At 54.7% G+C, this 19,979-nt stretch overlaps 2 protein-coding genes across 3 annotated transcripts in view; both read left to right on the top strand.

The window, feature by feature from the left end:
• Positions 1 to 19,953, top strand: part of RIMS4 (regulating synaptic membrane exocytosis 4) — a 61,280-nt gene extending 41,327 nt beyond the window's left edge. For both annotated transcript variants that reach the window (XM_073880368.1, XM_025875614.2), the window contains exons 3-6: positions 11,602 to 11,714; positions 12,000 to 12,101; positions 12,710 to 12,849; positions 15,359 to 19,953. In XM_073880368.1, coding sequence (XP_073736469.1) covers positions 11,602 to 11,714; positions 12,000 to 12,101; positions 12,710 to 12,849; positions 15,359 to 15,577 — 574 coding nt within the window. In that variant the 3' untranslated portion in view covers positions 15,578 to 19,953. The remainder of the gene's footprint in view (positions 1 to 11,601; positions 11,715 to 11,999; positions 12,102 to 12,709; positions 12,850 to 15,358) is intronic.
• LOC112827069 (antileukoproteinase-like) overlaps positions 1 to 19,979 on the top strand; it is a 381,146-nt gene that overhangs the window by 352,436 nt on the left and 8,731 nt on the right. The gene's annotated exons all lie outside the window — the stretch shown is intronic.

Raw genomic sequence — 19,979 nt, forward strand, 5'->3', positions numbered from 1 at the left:
CAGACACCGGGGCACAGCTGGGGCTTGGCCACCACCTTCTGCTCTTCTCCCGTTTCTGGCACTGCCTCCCAGCTGGGGGTTCCTGCTGGCTGGAAGCCCTCCCACCCCCAGCCCCTCCTAAACTGGGCATCTCCGGCCTCTGTGAATGGCCTTGCCTTGGCAGATGCTGCTGTCCCACCCACCTCCTCGGGAGGCTTTCCGGAGGGCGAGAAGGGGAGGGGGACAGGCGGAAGGCAGAGGAAGAGGAGGAGGAGGAAGGGAACAACTGTTTTCTTTAGCCTGAGAAACTTGGCAAGGCAGCAACACTTGGAGGAAGATATTGTAGGCATCAGGGTAGCAGTGGGTCTCTGCTGAGTTCCAGAGGGTCAGGAGGTTTGGGACCTAGTCCTGGCTCTGCCACTGACCCCCCAGATGGCCTTGGGCACATCTCTTAAGCTCCAGGAGGCTGGCCAACATCTTGTCTGTTGGTCTCGCAGGCAGCTCAGGGGGAGGGCAGCGTGGTGCAGGGAGCAAGAGCGGGGAGTCAAACCCAGAGCCCCATTTTACAGAAGGCTCAGAGATGCCACGTGACTTGTCCAGGGAGAGCAGCACAGGAGGGTGTCGTGAAGGAGAAATGAGCTGATGCCTGCACATGACAGGTGCTTGGGAGGTGGCTCTTGTCATTTGTTGTAATGTGCTTTAAGGGACCAGAGAGTCTGAGTTAGATTCCAGGCAGGACCCTGGAGTCAGACAGGCCTGGTGTGTGCCTCATTTCTGCTTCTTAGTACCTGTGTGACTTTGGGGAAGTTACTTTACCTCTGTAAGCCCAGTTTCCTCATCTGTGGAAAGGGGACAATAATAGCACACCGAGACTCCTCTTAGAGTTGTTGTATGGATTACATGAATTAATATATGTACGAGCGCTTAGGACTGTGGCTGGCACGTAGCATGCCCTGTTATTCTGTTATTACTGGCTTTGATTATTGTTGTTTGTTGTTGATTCAGCCCCTGTTAGTTGGGTATTTTGCTCCTTGTGGCCAGTTGCATCTTACTGGACAACAGGGAGCCATGCCCAATGCAATTGTGTCTGTAAGGTACTTAGCACAGAGCAAGCACGGGATTGATGTTGGCTGTGACATTTGTGATTATCAAAAGGTTTGGGGTGCATATCTTGAGCCCAGCGGGTTGGAGGGTGCTGGTTCCAGCAGAGGGGAGAGTCTTGCCCTTCGGAGAGGGTCTGGAGTATGGATGGAGCCCAGCCAGGTTCCTCCACTCCACGTAACACCTGGGCAAGGGAGGGGCGTAGAAAGGACTGGGGGGATGTGGAGCTGTGGTCGGCCCTCTCCTTGTTCTAGAGGTATTTTGGGCACTGGTAGGACCCAGATGCCAGGCTCTGAAATAGGAGGGGGTGTGACTGTCCCCCCCCTTGGGCTCCTGCCAGCCCAGCTGAGGCTTACGAGGAGCCAGCATGCAGTCCCCACGAGCCCGCAGCCCCTGGCACTGCTGGATCTGTCTGCCCGTGCCCTGGATCACTGGCGTGTGTATTCCTGCAACTGGGCACAGGGGTTTTTCTTTCAGCAAACATGATCGAGTACCTACAGTGTGCTAGACAATTGGGTGGGGCACCTGGGAGCCCCAGCCTTGCACTGACTGAGCAGCTCATAGTGAGGTGAGAGCTGCCAAGGACAGGCATAGAGAACTTTGGAAATACTGCATCCTCACCAGGTCTCTGGGCTGGGGAAGGGATGCGTATGGGTGGGGCCATTCTGTCAGTGAAGATCCGTGGGCTCCAGACTGCCTCATATTAGCTGACAGTGACATCAGCCCTTGCTGTTCCAAGTGTGGCCCCCAGTCCAGCAGCGGCGGCATCCCCTGCGGGCTGGTTAGAAATGCAGTGTCGGCATCCCCTGGGGGCTTGTTAGAAATGCAGTGTTGGCATCCCCTGGGGGCTTGTTAGAAATGGCAATGGCTCCACCCCAGCCCTACTGCATCCGAATCTGAAGCTTTACAAGCTCTCTGGGTGGTCCGTGTGCACATGGAGGTTGAGAGGCCCTGGCCCAGTGGGAATAATGTTCTAGAGCTAAGCCTTATAGAGCACTTGCTACGGGCAGGCACCGTGCAAAGTGCTTTTATATATATTGGCCCATTTAATCCTCACAGCAACCCGATGACGCTGAGCCTGTGAATGTCCCCATTTTACAGACGAGGACACAGAAGCCAAAAGAGGTTAATTAACTTGCCCAAGGTCACTAACTTCAAATGCCAGCCTTCAAATCTGGGCCTTGGAATCTGCCCTTCACCTTCACACTTGATTCTTTCCCTCATTTAATGTTTGCGTCCGTCAAGATTTCGGTAGGTGGACGCTTCCAGCATGGTGTGGTGGCTAGGTGAGTCCCTTCAGCTTTTCCCTCCCTAAATCTCAGCAGGTGGGACCGGTCCTGGTGTGTCCCCTAGGGCTGGGGAAGGGCCTTCCTTCCCTGAGCCCCTTTCTGCCTGGTTGAAGATTGGAGTTCTCTGTGTTAAGGATGGAAGGAAACAGCTGTGGGTTTGGCAGAGCCGAGCCACTCCTCACTCTTGCCTGGATGCACACAAGCCTCCCTTTTGGTCGAAACTCCAGTCTGTCACTGAGCACGCACTTCTGCTCACCCCTGCCAACCTGCCCCAGGCCCCAGCCATGTGCCCCCAGCTCCAGCGCCCTGAGCCTCTCACGCTCCCCTCCATCTCCCCTGCAGGTCTTGCTTCCTCTACCTGGCACTGCCCTTCCCACCTCTCCTCCCTCTCCACCCTCTGACTCATTCCTCTTCCAGATCTCAGCTCAGAACTGGCACGTAGGCTTCATCTCCTGTGCCAACTCCAGTTAATTGATAGTAGCTCCCTGGGCTGCTGTGTGGAGAAGGATTCTGGAGCCTCGTCCAGCCTTGGCAGGGGTGTGGAGGTTGATTAGCAATGTCTGCCCGGGTGTGGGCAGACGAGGGGGAACGGTAAGGGCTGCGAATCCTCTGGCTGCATCAGCGGCTTCCGCGGCCTGTTCTGCCCTCCACAGCACCCTCCCCTCGGTCGTGATGGTCATAGGCGTGTCTGTCTGTCCCACTAGGCACCAAGTTCAGTGCCTGCCCAGCCTAGGACCTGGCCTACAGGTGGTATTTTGCAAATTTTGGTGGATAATGGGTAGGTGCTATGAGCAGAAGCACCCCTACATCCACTCTTTCCCGCCCTTCCTCAGCCTCCATCACGCAGAATCAGGGCCCCAGCATCCTCTCTGGGTGCCAGAAGCTCTTGTAGCCAGCTCCCACAGCCCCTTCTGCTCCTTCCTTCTGTCCCTCGTCCTGAGGTGTCTGGGTCACCAACATCCAGTTCCCTGGGCGTCTGGGTCACTGTGCCCACAGCCCTGGAAAGCAGGGTGTGGGAGCTGGTGCGTGACCACTGCACCTGGGCTCGGGGTCATGTTTTTGCCAAGGCTGTTTCCCTAATCACCAAAGGCCCCGGAGGCCTGGTGGGTGGCTGGGACTCCCTTTCTCTTACCCACCTCTGCTCTGTAATGGTCCATACCTGAAGGACAGCCTGCGACTGCATGTGGCTCTGGGCTAGGAGACGCCGGGGGGGTGGGGGTCCGTTTTGTAAGCACTCGTATTTATGGTACATTTGACTGTGCCAGACTGAGTTCTCAGGAGTTCATCTCATTTAGTACTAACAACGGCACGGCGGGGTATCCTGTTTGTTCTTGCCCCACCCACACGGAAACCCAGATTCTAAGAGGTGAAGACTATACCTCCACAGTTCCAAGCCGGGGGGTGGGGGGGGTGGGGGGTGGTCAGGATTCAAATCCAGGCCTGCCTGGCCCCGCCCGGAGCCCGGACAGTAACACCCCCCCCCCCCCCCCCCCCCCCCCCCGCCAGGGGGAGGTCCCCCCGGGGCCTGTAGACACGGCAGAGCAGAGGGGTTAAGTAGGTGCTCTCTGGAGCCAGACTGCCAGTTTCTAGCAGAGAGATCTTGGGGTTATGTAACATTTCTGTGCCTTGGTTTCCCCTTCTGTTATTTACTGGGTGGATAAAAAAGTAAATTAGATCCCCAGCATCATGCCCGTGAGCCACACTCATGTGCTTGGGGGCAGGTTTGGAAACATCTGGATGCTTGAGAAGCGGGAGTCGGGCTTGTGGGTTCTGTGTCTCCTGGCATACAGTCAATTCTGCGACACCGCTTGTTTTGAAAACGTGAATTTGTTCCAACACAGTTGAAGTATTAGGGAATAGCTTGAGCACAATACAGATTTCGCCTTTGCTCAGGTGTGTTTCATCTATGAGAAGCACAAGGGGAATGCAGAAAACTGCACCCACATGGGAGTAAACCAGACACCCCTCCAGCCACCCCCTGCTCCCTCAGCTCCTGCCCTGTGTCCCATCCACACCGGGCCTTGCAACTTCCTATCCCGTTCCAGACAGCCCTCCTCCTCCACTTTGCAGCAACTCCTGGGCCGCAATCCTTCCGACACACATTTTCCACAAGCAAACTTTAGGTCGTCGCCTACGTAAAGCACCGTATTTATTGTAGTCTGTATGCATTTCTTAACCGTTTAATGTGTATAAAGACCGTGCTACCGTTTTTACTATGTTCCCGTCTTTCTTGTGTGTGTGTCTGTGTATATGTGATACTGACATAGTGTTTGGGTGTTGTGCCCCTAACCCTGGTTTCCCCGGAAGGTCTGGGATTTCTTCTGGAAGGATTTTGCCCTGCAGAGCGATTTTTAGGAATGTCTGTTTTGCATGATAGCAAACTATAGTGTAGTGGAGGCTCGGTAGGTCTGTGGGAGGGCAGATGGATGGGAGGAAACATGGGGGCAGACAGTGAATGGAAGAACAGAGAACCCATAAACTACTAAAACCTTTCAGAGCCACATAACCTATAATCACCATGAGGGCTGTACAGCCTTTTAATTTCGGATGCAATTGAGACAGGTGATCCACCCGGAAGAGAGAAGAGTCAACCCCTAAGTAACCCAGTTACTTCTTTAACTGTCGAGAGCACAGAAAATCCAGGGGCCAAATGGAGCTCAAAGGTTAATAATAAAAGACAAATGGGTTTCAGCTCCACAAACAAAACTTCACGAGATTTGAAATGCAGGAAATCTTACTTCACTATTAACACAAAATAAAAGGCTAGTGGCCCACAGGTTGTAATCCTGTTTCAGGCCTGTGCCTCTGCCTGTGTGGCTGGCGTGTGTCCTCAAGAGGAACCGCTTGCTGCAGCCCTCTCCCCCCCCCCCCCCCCCCCCCCCCCCCCCCCCCCCCCAAATGGCCTGGGCTTGGTCTCAGGCATCCAGATGCTGCATTTCCAAACAGGTCTGGAGTCAGAAGTGCCATGAAAGTACCATGGAGAGAGAGAAGAGGCTCTCCCAGGCCAGACAGCACGGGTCAGCATCTATTCCTCCAGCATATAATGTGTGCTGGGTCCTGTGCCGAGCACCCTGCCCGCGCGATCTCACTGACTCTCCCCAGCAACTCAGTAAGGTGATTACAGTTTATCCCCATTTCATCCATGAGGAAACAGCAGCTCAGAGAGGTTACAAAACTTACCCCAGGTTGCACAGCACTGGAATCCAAGGTCTGTCTTAGGCCAAAGTCCAGTCTCAGCCACTGTATTTTCCCAGTTTGGGGCCAGCAGAAGGGTTTGGCAGTGAACATTTATTGAGTTCCTCCTGCATATACAGGGCATGGTCTAAGTAGTAGTATGTGCACGGTATTTAATTCAGCAGGCTCTTTCCCACCCCTTTGCGAATGGGCCCTATGAGCAGAGATTTTTGAAACCTTTAAATCTGGTACAGCACAGGCACCCACGGAACGAATGGCTACACGCTGTCCAAGAGGGAGGTAGGCGTGGTCTAGTGTGCAAATGAAAAGATTTAAGTGCAGAGACACCAGCAGCTTGCCAGAGATCACACAGCAAGCAGGTGACCAGTGACTAGAACCAGCTCGGACTTTGTGTCCTTTGCCTTTTTGTGCTACTCCCGGGAAGACCCCGAGGTGGAGTGAGATCTCTGGTACCGTCGGTCCTCAGGCCAGCAGGAGTCTGCCACTACTTTCTTCCTTCCTCCAGCCCCATGGAGGATGTGATAACCCGTTCAGGGTTTCTGGGGCGTCTGCCTGGTTCCTTGGCAGCCGGCGAGGCACCCTGGGATGGGAAATCAGGCAGCCGCCCAGATATTATAAACAATTACTGCTAATTACCAGGCCTGCCAGTTCCCCATTGTCTGCTCACAATCCCACCAGGAACTGAGGCGCAGACAATGATGATGTTGGAGGGAACTTTCAATTTCAGGCTGCAGAAGCCTCGCTCTGCCTGGGAGGCTAGACCCTTCAGTGACTTGGAGCCCAAGAGGCACCACCGTTTCTTGGGCTTTTGGAGCCCAGACTCTCCTTACAAAGTGGAGCCTGGACCCCACAGATGGCCAGGAGCATGGGGTGGAAGAGAGACAGGGCCAAGGAGGAAGGCCCATGTCACCAGTCGTGAGAGAGTCTAGGTCTTAGCCTTGGTGCTGTTAATTAAGGATTTTTGCGAGAATACACATTTCTATCCCTAGATATTTAAGTTATTTTCCCCATACTTTCTCTATGAGACTGTTGCATAATTGCTGAGATAATAGATTCAGAAGCCGGACTGCTTGGATTCAGTACTCCTCTGCCTGTCTTGGTTTGGCCCTCTCTCGGGTGCGGCAGGAACATATGCTTCTCTGGGGCTTGGAGGGACACAGAGAGCCTCAGAGACACAGGGCCACTTGACAAGACACCAGGCAGCCATTTCTGCAAAGCATCATGCCCTTTCCTTAGCTCCACCCAATAGGAAGGATGGGCACAAGTCCCCTCTGTTTTCAGGTTCCCCAGGCCTGTGTGGGGGTTCCCCTCGGGTCTCAGCACCACCAACCCCGTCCAGGGCCCCAGACCTTCCCCGAGGACCCTCCAGCATCCCTGCTCTCCCCTCCTCCCTGACTTCCACTGCTCCCTCAGGCTGAGGAGTCGTCGTTGGTTTATTTGGGGACAGGACAGCCTGGTTTTTGCACATATCCCTCTAAGTCTGTTTCTTCTTGGATTTGCAGCTCAAAGGCCAAGAATCTGACCGGCTTGTTCACTGCCTTCTTACTGGGTTATTACTTGTCTCAGGCAGTAGTCTGAGGCAGTGGAAGAGGGTGGCAGGGATGGTAGGAGATCATGAAAAGGAAAAGCACTCAGGCTACAGTGTCAAATTATCACTCTGCCATCAAGCCTGCCAATAACTTAAGTAGAAACCGAATTTACTGGACGCCGCTCAGGCACCTCACATGGGTGTGGGAGGAACTTGAGCACCCAGGACTGGGGGGCTAATTCGGGGCTCTTGGTGAGGCGCACGCACAGGGCTCAATCCTCATGACTTTCGATCTCTGGGATTCTTTTTTTTTTGTTTCCCAGAGAGAATTTTTGTTTGACTGAGCTTGGGTCAGGTGTCTAAGCCATGGAGCCATCAGCTCTGGCCAGGGGACAGGGGCACTGTATTTAAGTAAAGCCAGTAGCCATAACCGGCCTCTTTAATCAATGACTGAATGAAAACATTCGTTCCTTGTTTATGCCAGTTTCAGTGCAGGTGTTTCTGGTCGTTGGGCCCAGGCTCCCTTTTTCTTGTGGCTTCACCATCATTAGGGTCCCTGATGGGGGAAGAGAAGATCATATGTGAAGTATTTTTTTTTCCCCCTAATTGTGGTAAAATACACAGGATACCCGCTCACCATCGTAACCGGTTTTTTAACTGAAGTAGAGTTGACACAGTGTTACACTGGTTTCAGGTGTACAGCACAGGCTGGGACAACTCTGTACCTTATGCTGTGCTCACCGCAGCGTCGGTACCATCTGTCCCCATACAGCCTCTTACAGTAGCACTGATTGTGCTCCCTGTGACTCATCGTTCCATACAATTTTTTTTTTTTTTTTTTTAGAGAGAGGAACTGGGGTTGGGGAGGGGCAGAGGGAGAGGATCTTAAGCAGGCTGTACGCCCAGCGTGGGGCTCACGGCCCTGAGATCACGACCTGAGCTGAAATCAAGAGTCAGGTGCTTCACCGGCCGAGCCTCCCGGGCGCCCCCGTCATAACAATTTTTAAGTGTGTCGGTTGGGTGGCATTAAGTACAGTCCCATTGTGCAACCAACACCACCGTCCACCTCCAGAACTCTTCATCTTGTTAAAGTGAACTCTGTCCCCATAAAACATGAATTCTTCATTCCCGCCCCCACCCCCGGGCCCCGGGCAACCATCCTCGTCTCTGAATTTGACTGCTCGAATACCTCATGTCAGTGGAATCACCTGGTATTTATCCTTTTGTGACTGGCTTATTTTGTTTAGCATGACATCTTCAAGACTCATCCCCGTTTGTAAAATGTGTCACAACCTCTTTTCCTTGTGCAGGCTGAATAATATTCCATTTTATGTATAGACTGTTCATCCACTGGTGGGCACTTGGGGTTGTCTCCACCTCCTGGCTATTGCAAATGACGCTTCTGTGAACATGGGTGTACAAATGTGTCTCAGACACCCTGCCTTCAATTTCCTTGGCATACTCCCAGAAGTGGAATTGCTGGATCATATGGTAATTCTATTTTTAATTTTTTGAGGAACTGCCATCCTGTTTTACATAGCGGCTGTACCATTTTACATTCCCACCAACAGTGCAAAGGATTCCAATTTCTCCACATCCTTGCCAACACTTGTTATTTTGTTTTCTTAATTTTATTTTGTTTTTGATAGTAGCCATTTCAGTGGGTATGAGATGGTGTCTTGTGAGCCCTGGCAGGTTTTTTTTTTTTTTTTTTTTTTTTTTTTTTAATGCCAGTGCCTGACTTCAACTTTGATTGCTTGAGGCATTCATTTCAAAGAGGCAAACAAATTTGTCAGCCACACGGAGCCGGGCCACCTCCTCCACAGTTGAGGCTCTTTTGTTTTAGAGATCTTGATTGATTTTCAATAGCTGACCTTTTGGGCCACTTGTCTTTTCTCTTCCCGTGCTTTAAATTTCTGCTCTTATGTTTTAAATTCACCAATAAAGAGTGAGCCCTGAACGCTTAGGCCCCCACCCTTGACCCCAATAAAAGCAGAACCCCTGGTCTGTGCTCTCTCTCGTGCCCCCCTTCCCATGACCTCGCTGTGTAGCCCCAGGTGTACTGGGCAGTTTCCCAGGTCTTGTAGGTAATAAGCCTTTATTTCTTTAAAGTTTCCTGATGATTGTTGCTGAGGGGCATCTTACAATCATAGTAAGAACCACAAGGGTTGGTCCAGTCCTGACATTGGTTTGAAGAGGGGAGATGTCTGTGGCAAGCACACGGTGGCCCAGGTAAGTGCCCCAGGCATTTCTAGGCTTTGGCATTACTATCATTGGCTGAGGCTGACAAAAAACGGATGGCATGGGGGTTAGGCCTGGAAGGGGCCTGTATCCCTTCAGCTCACATTGGCCACACTTGCTTACAAGGCTAGGAGACAGATTAAGCTGTCTCTCCAGGAGGAAGAGATGAGCAGAGCATTCCCCACACTCAGAAAAGCATCCCGGACTTCCAGGAGCCCACCTGCATAGTGGGACCAGTCCTGGACAAGGGGAGGGTATTGTATGCCATGGCAGCCGCCTGAAAGGTGTCTTCCACAGGCAGACCTAGGTTCAAATCCTGCCTCTCCACCCGATCACTGTGTGACCATAGGCAAGTGGCTTTCCCCCGCTGAACCCCAGTGTCCTTGATGTTAGCTAAATAAAATCATGCCCGTTTCCCTAGAAGCACTGCAGGAGTCACACCAGAGGGTATGGCTCATGAGGATAGGACTTGAAGAAGCCCTGGAGCCCCGAGGGCGCTGGCACGTTGTAAGCCCTTAGGACTGAGGTACCCAACCTGAAGTAGGTGGGCCAGGGACTGCGTGTGTCTTGTTATATTGTCCTCTTTAGTAATTTCTTCAGGAGCAACACATTTCCCCAGCAAAATGGTCGGTTCTTGTGTACAGGGTCTTGTCCCTTGGGAAAGGCAGACCAGTGGTTCAAAGCAGGAGGGGACACACGTGTGGAGTGGATCCCCACACCCCACCTTCCTTGGAAGCTCTTCCTGCTCCTTCAAGGCTGAGATCCTAGCAGGTTTCCGAAGAGGGGGGCTTTGGTCGGCGGGGGATGCTCTGGTCCGGCAGCGAACCAAGCATACTGGGCCCTCGAGGCCCCAAAGCGGTTTCCTCCTCCTGCTCAGAGACCTCCCTGGCTGCTGCCGGGCAACCTGGCACATAGTAGGCACTTGTTAAAAGTCCGCTAGTGTTCTTGGGACCTGCCCAGGTGAAAAGTCACCAGGGATTGGCATTGGGAGTATTGTATTCAAGCGCTGACTGCCCTGGGAACTCTGTGGCTTTAGGCGGAGCAGGACCTGGGCCTCCTCATCTGAACAGTGGTGATAAATATGAAGAACCAACCTCCTGGGATTGGAGCGAGGGCCAGATGAGGAAGTGGGCTGCCGGTGCTTTGCTCCTAAAGATAACAGTACTCATCTCATTTAATACAACAGACCTAGGAAATGTGAACATTCTTATTCCCATTTCAGAGATGAGAGAGAAAAACTAACTCAAAATTGGCTGAAGCAAAATAATAATAATTTGTAATAATAATAGTTGTTACTGACTTATGGAACCAAAAAAGATGTATCTTGCTTCAGGTAGAACTTGATCCAGGATCTCACGCAAGGCCACCTGTCTGATGGCTTCCGGATGGAAGCGAGATGGCTCCAGTCTTCTGTCTGAGGTTCAAGTCTGGTGGGAAGAGAGAGCTTCTCACTCCCTGAAGTTCACACAAAGCTTCTAACCAGATTTCTGTGGGCTAAATTGGGCCACGCTCAGATCTCTGAGCCAGCACTGGCCAAGGGGAGGAATGTGCTGATCGGCCAGACTGCGCTCATACCCAGACCCTGGAGCCTGCTGTGCTCTGCTCCATGGGAATCAGTGCCTTGGGGAGGGGGCTCTTCAAAGCAGATTTGAGGTCTCATTCCCAACAGAAAGGGCAGTGGCCTTTGGGCAGCCCTGTAGCAGCAACAAATGCAGGCCTCTGAGGTCGAGCCACTGGTCCTATGCATCTCAAACGGTCAGGTGCAAACAAGTCTGCGGGGGCTCTTGTTAAAAGGCAGACTCTGATTCAGCAGGTAGGGGTGGAGTGCGGTGCAGTTTTGTTCCTGATTAGCTCCTGGGCGATGCTGCTGGTCTCTGGACCACACAACCAGTGTCACGGCACTAAGCCACGGGAACCAGGCACTGACAAGCATCACCTCTCATGCTTCTTACCACTACCCCAAGAGGCAGGTACCATCAGACCCATTTCACAGAGGTGGAACCTGAGGCTTGGTGAGGAGAGGCGAGGGGATGGTACAGGACACAAAAGCTAAGCCCTAGAATTTTGGAGTCGAAGTGGAGATGTTAGGGCCATGAACAAAGAAGGAAGGAGGGAGACACAGGACAGAGGTCTGCCTGAGGCCGCGTAATGGGTGTGGACAGAATCCCCGGGGACTGAGGGGAGCTCTGGAGGTGACTGCCTGAGTCATCAGAGTCCTCAGTCAGCGCCGGGGAACATTTGGTTTTGTCTCCTCTTTCTTTCTTGCAGCCTTAACTATGGGGGAGTTTGCCTGGCGTCAGATGCGCAGTTCAGCGACTTCCTCGGCAGCATGGGGCCAGCGCAGTTTGTGGGCCGCCAGACCCTGGCCACCACGCCGATGGGTGAGTGCCCCAAGACCTGTTCTGGGGGCGGGGCACCGCAGGCCCTGTGTCTTTCTCCTCGCCCCCTCTACCTTGGCTGCATCCACTGAGCACCCAGCTTAGAGCCCTGTCTGCGCCCGCCAAGCCCTCAGCAGAGCCCGGGCACTCATGTTGGAATTATTTCTGGTCTTGTGTTGGGCTGGGAGAAGGGGAAGGGGGTTTCATCTCTAAGTAGAGAGGAGGGGCTGAGTCCTTGGGTGAGCTTATGAGCCACTTCTCGGTCCCTTTGCTTGGGGTCTCTTGCAGGGGATGTGGAGATCGGCTTGCAGGAGCGGAATGGCCAGCTTGAAGTGGACATCATCCAGGCTCGGGGACTGACAGCCAAGCCAGGCTCCAAGACACTGCCAGGTGTGGGGACTGCTCTTCCTTCTGCAAGGCAAGGGTGGACGTCGATGAGGTCCTGAAGGGTATCTGGGTCTAGAAGAGAGAAAATTGGGCCCAACTACGGGGGGACCCCTTTGTCCCAACTCTAGTGACTCACATGGGACTAGTGGTTTAGGGTTTGTTCTGGGGACGCTCTTGAGATTGTCAGTTGACTTTATTGGTCTTCCCCACTGGTTTGAGCTTCTGGAGGACAGAAGCTTTCCTGTGTATGGCTATACCCCCATACGTGGGTGCCTGGCACACCCAGGCTGACCGAATGTGTCTGTGGTGACTGTGGAAGCCGGGGAAGGGGTGAGCAAATCAGGGACTGAGAGACGAAAGAGGTAAGAGCAGAGTGAGCAAAGGCAGGGAGGAGGCAGGCAGGCCCCCCCCCCCCAGGGGGTGGAGTAGTTCCCACCCAATGCTGGCTACACCCCATCATCTGTATCTACCACCCCTGCGGCTGCCCCCCCAAAACTCCAGAGGGGGGCAGTCTGACCCTCAGCAGGGGGTGGGCAGCCTTGCTCTGCTGTGCCATGTGCCTACCATTTGAGGGCTCAATTGGAAGTCACCCTGCTGGCCTCTGTCCTCAGCGGCCTACATCAAGGCCTACCTGCTGGAGAACGGCGTCTGCATTGCCAAGAAGAAGACCAAAGTCGCTCGCAAGTCGCTGGACCCACTGTATAACCAGGTGCTGCTGTTTCCTGAGAGTCCCCAGGGCAAAGTCCTGCAGGTGAGGGGCCCTGGGCGGGGGGAAATGTGCGCAGTTCCTGAGGGAGAGGGGAGCGCTCCTGGGAAAAGGGGCGGTCTCCAGAGGGCCTCCACTGGAGGAAGTAGAGCACCGCGGTTGATCTGAGCTCTGTAGTACAACTTGGAACAGGTTCCTTTCTGAGCCTCAGCGGCCTCATCTGTAAGAAGGGTTGCTCGCGTTAACCTCCAGAGAAGGTCTGCGGTAGCTGCTGCCATTGTTCTTGTTATCCACCATCAACACAGCCATTCTGGAAGCCCGGGGCTTGGCCTGGAGCACAGAGATCATCGACTGGGAGGCGTTAAGGATCCAGAGAGGCGTGTGGTCCCCTGGCCCTTAAGGAGGGTCCTCAGGGTGACTTAGACGTGGAGCTGGAAATAGCCGCCCATCGTGGGCGTCGGCTGGGCCCAGGTCGGATGCCTGCAGGAACCGCGTGCCTGCTGCCTGAGAGCCGCCACTTGGGCACCTCTAGCTGGTGCCTCCGTGTCTTGCTTCTAACCAGGGCAGGCAAAGCGAATGAGGGCAGGCCCTGAGCGTTGCAAATGGCCAAGACAGCGGGACTTTCACCAAACTGGGAAGCCCAGGCCTGTCCAGGGCAGATTTTTTTCAACCTAAGGGTTAAGACCCATCCATGTGCTGTGAAATCAATTTAGCGACTCTCAGCAAGTTGTTTGCTTGTTTGTTTAACGGAATGGAAAGAAAACATTTGTCATTCTTAGGCAAGTTGTAGTTGGTGAGGCACTTGCTTCAACTGGGAATCCCACGTACTTGCTGCGTAATGCTGTAAAGGCCTTACTGTACATCCCTGTCAAAAAGCTTGGAAAAAGTCTTCCAGCCTAGAGGCATGCAAATACAATGTAAAACCCCAGAAGACCATCTAGGGGCCACATCTGGTCCACCAGAGGAAGGAAGTGCCTTCTGGCCTGAGCATCTTTGGAGAAGCTCCAGAGAACGGCCCTGTCTGGGATGTGGAGGGGGTGGGGCGACAGACATCTGAATGGGGGGGGTCCTTGCCACTGAGCTCTCTGACTGACGTCAGAGTGGGACAGACCCACCAGCACCATGCATGAGATCCAAACACCAGCTATAGTGTGTGCAACAGCTGCCGTACCCAAGTACCACGGATTGGGTGGCTTACACGATAGAAATTTATTTCTCATGGTTGTGGAGCTAGAAGCCCAAGATCAAGGTATTTAGTTTCTTCCAAGACCTCTCTCTTTGGCCTGCAAACGGCTACCTTCTCACTATGGGTCCTCACATGGTCTTTTTGCTCTACCCACATGCATCCCTGTGGTCTCTCCGTGTGTCCTCATCCTCCGTGTGTCCTCTTATAACGCCAGTGGGATTGGATTAGGGTCACCCTAATGGCCTCATTTGAATCTAAGGCCCTGTCTCCAAATTAGTCACATTCTGGGGGCTAGAGCTTCAACATGAATTTTGGGGGAACACAGGTGAGCCCATAACCCCGATTTAAAATGAATCCGTCCATGCACTAGAGATGGACTTTGATCAGCTGCCCAAGGAGCTCTGAAGACTGGTCAGGTGAGCCACCTCAGGCAAATGATTTAACTTCTCCCAGACTCTGTTGAAACAACTGAAATGGGAGCATTTTGTAGGTTGTTGGGAAGGTCGACTGTAAGGCCAGCGTCACCTTGGGGCAGGCAGTTTCTGACACCAGTGCACAGTAGTGCGGGCTCACGCTATTCTCCCCCCCCCCCCCCCGTGTGCTGGAGGAGCCGCTGAGAGTGTACAGGGAGCTTTCACATCCACTCCTTTGATCCTTACCCGCGAGGTAAACTGGGGATAACTTCATTTAGAAACAAGAACTCGAGACCCCGGGAGGTTAGATGCCTTGCCCACACCACCAAGCCAGGACTGGGATTGGAACCCACTTGTGTCTGACCCCAGAAGCTGTGTGTGCACACCGACAGGCTCTACGGAATGAGCCAGCCCACCTTCATATAGGGGACGGAGTTAGAACCTGAGCCACAGGAGAGCACACGAGGGTCCTGCAGCCACAGGAATCCCCCCACTGGCTGCCCCAAGAGAGAGTGTTGGCCACACAACAGGGAAGGCACCGCAGAAAGGAGTCTGTTGGAAACAAGGAGGGGCGTCAGTCAGCCACTTTTAAAACTTTGTTTCACGTGAGGGGTTTCCAAGGATCTGGAAGCTGAGGGCCTGGTGGGGGTGGGGCTGGGGGGACCAGCAGGGGACTCACCATGGAGGGCCAGCCCGCAAGGCTTGGCGTCGGGGACAGAGGAGGGTGTGGAGGGAGGAACGGAGGAGGCTGGATGGGAGGCAGGAAGCCAGTGGGCTAGGCGAGCAACAGCGGTGGCCCTAGAGCCAGGAAATTCGGGTCAGGCTCGAGCCATTCTAAGGCGGTGGCCACCCCAGGACTCAGAAATGCAGCGGACATGGGGGTGACCTGGGGTCTGGTTCTGGGCCTGTGAGCGGCACCGGCAGGATCTGACCCGCAGTATCTCTTGACCCGCAGGTGATCGTGTGGGGGAACTACGGGCGGATGGAGCGGAAGCAGTTCATGGGTGTGGCCCGTGTGCTGCTGGAGGAGTTGGACTTGACCACCCTAGCCGTGGGCTGGTACAAGCTCTTCCCCACCTCCTCCATGGTGGACCCAGCTGCGGGCCCCCTGCTCCGGCAGGCGTCCCAGTTGTCCCTCGAGAGCACCGTGGGGCCCTGTGGTGAGCGATCTTAGGGCCGGGGTTGGGGGGGGCTCCCCGACAAGGCCTGGAGAACGCCCAGCCCCAACCTGGGACCCCAGGCCCAGGGGCACATTGAATACAGGAGGACGGGGTTCTCCCCCACAGCGGGGAAGCAGAACGGGGAAACCTGCCCCCCCAGGGCCCCTCCTCACCCTCTCTTTGCCTCCTACCCCCTGAGACCTTCCCTCTCCCAACGGGATTGGCTGCGCTTTGGACTTGGCCGGTTCTTGACCTGGTGGATGCGGCTGCAATCCGGAGAAAGGAAAGACTGAGGTGGCAGAGCAAACCATTCTCCTGTCCCAGACACTGTCCAGCGGCTCCCCCTTTTTTGCCTCCTCGGAAGCTCGCTGCCCGGAGCCAAGTCCAGAACCCAGCGGCCATCTCCATGGTGCCAATTACCAGCAAGTGTCTTTCCTGCGGCACCGGGTTCAGGCAGCTACTCCTGCCCCAAAGCCGATGGGGCAGCTTTGCAAGGATCCGGAGCCAGCTCCGGGGGGCCCAGAGCCTCCCGCTTGAAGAGGAGCTCGGCCTCCCTCCGCCTGCCTGTGGAAGGAGCTTTGCCGCAGCCTGTCTGAGTCCATCTGTCTGTCCCTTCCTGCCTGCCCCTCTTCCAGTGGCTCTAGGAATTGGGGTCCAGCAGGGACCAAAGGAAAGGAGGCGGTGCCCTGGGCCTGGCACAGACCCCCAGGGTGCCCTGCTCCGTGGGATTGCAACAAGCTAGTTTGGAAATGGTGGACTGGAAAGAACTGGGTTGTCTGCATTTTGGTGGAGGAGCTGCGGGACCTTGATTTTTGAGAACCCCAAGTCCAGAGAGCTCACCATCTCTGAATTTTGGGGACGCTGGATTGGAGAGGGAGTCTGAGTAAAGTTGGGATTGGGACTGGTGGTGCCAAGGCAAGGGTTTCTCAAATAGGAGAGTCCCTCCTCGTTGGATGAGGTCAGAGGTCTTCTTGTCCACCCCTCTGCCTCTAGGCTCGGGGTCTGGGGAGGCAACAGAGCTTCCCTATTTTAGTCTTTTTAAACAAACCATCCTGTACTAAGGGCAGAACCCACTGCCCCGGCCTCAACTACCTTGGCTCATGAGTGTAAGCATCAGGAGATTCCTTCTCAAGCAGGCCTGGGTAGCTGCCTTCCTGGCCCGGCCCTCCCCGAGGCCTACGGAAGCCCTTTTGCATGCTGGGAGGACACAGGCTGGCCCCTCTTTGTAGAAGCACATTTCTGCCACCTCCCGCTGGGAGGCACCCAGCAGCCCACCACCCCTCATTACCCAGTCCCTGCTGTGTAGGGCGTAGTCCAGGTTAGCTGGGTAGAGTTAGTGTTCCAGGCCCTGGGGCCTGTTCTTAGCTTGCATATAGTCCTCATAGAGCTCCAGGACGGGGTGGAGAGGAGACGGCCGTCTCCCCACTGGTCTGGGTCTGGGCCTGGAGCCTGGGTCATGGGAGGCCAGCCCTTCTTCCTCTTCCCTCCCCCCACCCCCAGGGTTGTAGCTGGAGCTGCCCCTTATACTCAGATGTTCTGATGTATTATCCTTGGTTCTGGTTTTATTTGTGAAGCACTCCTGAGGGTTGTGGGCCTCGGTGGAGAGGCCTGGGCTCCATCAGACGATGTCTTCCACCGGGATGCCCAGCTGTGTTTAGTCCTGCCTCCTTGGCCTCACTCTAGGCTGTTGACCAGGTGATTTCTTCCACCTGGAACCCCTTCCCGCCTCTCCCTTCCCTCCCCTCCCCTCTACCTGTTTAAGCCCTGGGGAGCCTTTAATGTTCTGGATGAGTTATATCCCCTCCAAGGAGCTTCCCATGCTGCACTGGGAAGGGGAGACGGAGATGCCCCTTTCTTTTATCGATGAGCTCTCTTGAGCTTCCTGGGATTGTGCTGGGTGGAATCCCAAGGCTGGGGCAGGAGGCAGCAGGGCTCTCTGGATGGCCTCCAGTCTGAGGCCCAGAATCAGCCCCTCCCCTGTTTGTTTTTTTTAACCAGTGTGATTTCTCTGCTGTTCGTTTATTACTCACCATTTGGAATATTTTGAGCCAGGAGAGCGCCTTCTCTCTCTAGCCGTCACTGCTCTGCTTGTTCAGGGGTAGCTTTTCAAAAAACGGGGCAGAGCCTGGCTGTCCCAAACAGAGGGAGAGAGGGCTCGGTGCACCCCCCCCCACACACACCTGGCCCGAGCCCACCTTCTGGTGTCTGCACAGCCTTTATAAAGAGAGAGAGCACGCTCCAAAGCAATAACAACACCCTGGGGGTGGTCACCAAGGGCCTCCCTCAATGACTTTCTTGTTTGTTCTGTGAAATCTCAGTTCACCTCCTGGTGGGGTGGGGTGGGGGCTGGAGCCCTGTTTCTTTGTATAATTGTTGTGAGCACGTGCCCTGCTTCCAAGGGGCTCTGACCATTTGGTGTGGGAACCACTATCTGGCCTCACCAAGAGATGGGGGTTTGGGGAGGGGGTGACTGTTCTCAGTATTAGCTTTGGGGAACCTTCAAGCCCAGCCTGTCCCTACTGCTGCCTGATCCTTTGCCCACTCACACTCCATCTGGAGAGGAGCAGAGACAGGGAATTGTAGAGATTTGGGAGCCGGGAGCTGGGGTCTATAGGGGCTGATTCTTTTTTCAATCATTGGGCCAAAAGTCACATGCAGGGGTACTGTGGGAGGAAGTCCCCATTTCCCTTCGCCGGAATCTGCGTTTCATACAGATGGGAAAGGGCCTTTGGGACCATTAGTGAAGTCCATTTTACAGATGAGGACCGAGGCTTGGCAAGGCCTGCCTCTGGGATCACCTGTGAATTCAGTGGCACCCCCAGCCTGGGCTTCCTCCCACCCAAGGCTGAGCTGGAGCCAGAGCAGGACCAGACGGGGCCACCATTTCCCACAATACTTCCTCCTCCCTTCTCTCTGTAGAGCCTCCCAGCGGCCCAGAAAAGACGGGCAAATTGTAGCCCATCGGAGAGGTGAGGCAGTTAAAGCCCAGAATCAGGAAGTGATTTGCCCAGGACCCCTCAGCAAATGATCAATGGGGACAGAACAGGGGCTCTGTCCTGCTTCCCTCCTTCCTGGGACCGGAAGCCACTGCCCAGGCATGTCTGTCATGATAAATATTTGTGGCCTTTAAGCCCTGGGCCACCCAGCCCTGCTTGGTTCCATCTCCGAGGGCCCGGGTTTGGGGGAGAGAGTTGCCATAGAGACTAAGCTTTCCTGGGGTCTGGCCAAGCTGACTGAGGGTACACAGGATTTGGTCTAGGCCTCAATGTGTGGGTAGGGGCTCCCGCTGAGGGAGAGGTCATAACCCCCTAGGACCAACTTGAGGGAGGCGAGAAGTACCATTCCCTGCCTGGGGCTGTGTGAGAGTGAGGTGGCTGTGGTACACCTCATCTTAAGCCTCACAAAACCTTCACACGTAACCACATCTGACCTTCCTGTAGTGCTTTTCAGACTTCTGCTTTCAAAGTGCTTTTACGTCAAGTACATCCTCCCAAGAGCCCCTGGGCAGTAGAGGGGGCCAGCATTATCAGCCCCTCTTTAGCGAGGAGGGAGCTGAGGCCCCGGGAGGGAAGGCACCTGCTAACGTCCCACTGTGGGGTCATGGCTGAGGCAGGACTAGAACTCAGTTCTCCAGCAGTTGAGAGCTGTATGAGGAGGCAAGGCAGACCGTTTAGGGGGTGGTTACACACTTTACAAGCTGATTCACCATCCGGTTCCTTAAACCAGGAGCTCCTGGGCACCCTTCAGTGTTCAGAGGTGGCGCTGAGCCCCCCGCCCTTTGGAGCACAGCTGTCGCGTCAGGCAAGGCCACCTGCATTTATTTATTGAGCAGCAGCTCTGTGCCAGGCCCAGGGGACTGAGCCCCCTCCCATTCCCCGTAACGATCCCCTCGGCTCTCTGGGAGGGGCCCCTTGTCTGCATAGCAGCACCTCAGAGTGGACGGAAAGCGGCCATGTCCACAAGCTCATCTGACTCACACCCTGGCGGGCGGGGGGGGGGGGGGTTGGCCGACTGCCCATCGTACCCCTAGCTTCTCTGAGGGCGAAGTGGAGACTTGAACCCGGGGCCTCAGGCATCACATCTGGAACCCTTTCACTCTATGGCTGCCTCCTGAGGGGGTGGCAGGGAGGCCAGACCCCGGGTCCTTGGGCTGGGGGCCTTTCCATCCACCCACTTTTCCCTCACTCCCTCTCCGGGAGCAGGAGCTGCTCGGGACTTTGGGGAGGGAGGGTTTCCGGGGCCCCTGGGTTGGCGTGGGTCACGTTGCATTGTGTTCATGACCATGTAGCTCATGTTGAAAATTAAAGTTTTTGGCTTTTCTAACCCGGCTTGCTCTGCCTTGTGTTGGGAGTTCTGAGAAGCCAAGGGCAGGTAGTGTCTGAAGGAGCTGAGTGCTGCGTGATGCCAGTATGCCCC

Source organism: Callorhinus ursinus, unplaced genomic scaffold (assembly GCF_003265705.2).
Source record: "Callorhinus ursinus isolate GAN/ISIS: 27379988/994484 unplaced genomic scaffold, GSC_fseal_2.0 scaffold38, whole genome shotgun sequence".
In the NCBI taxonomy this organism is placed as follows: Eukaryota; Metazoa; Chordata; class Mammalia; order Carnivora; family Otariidae; genus Callorhinus; species Callorhinus ursinus.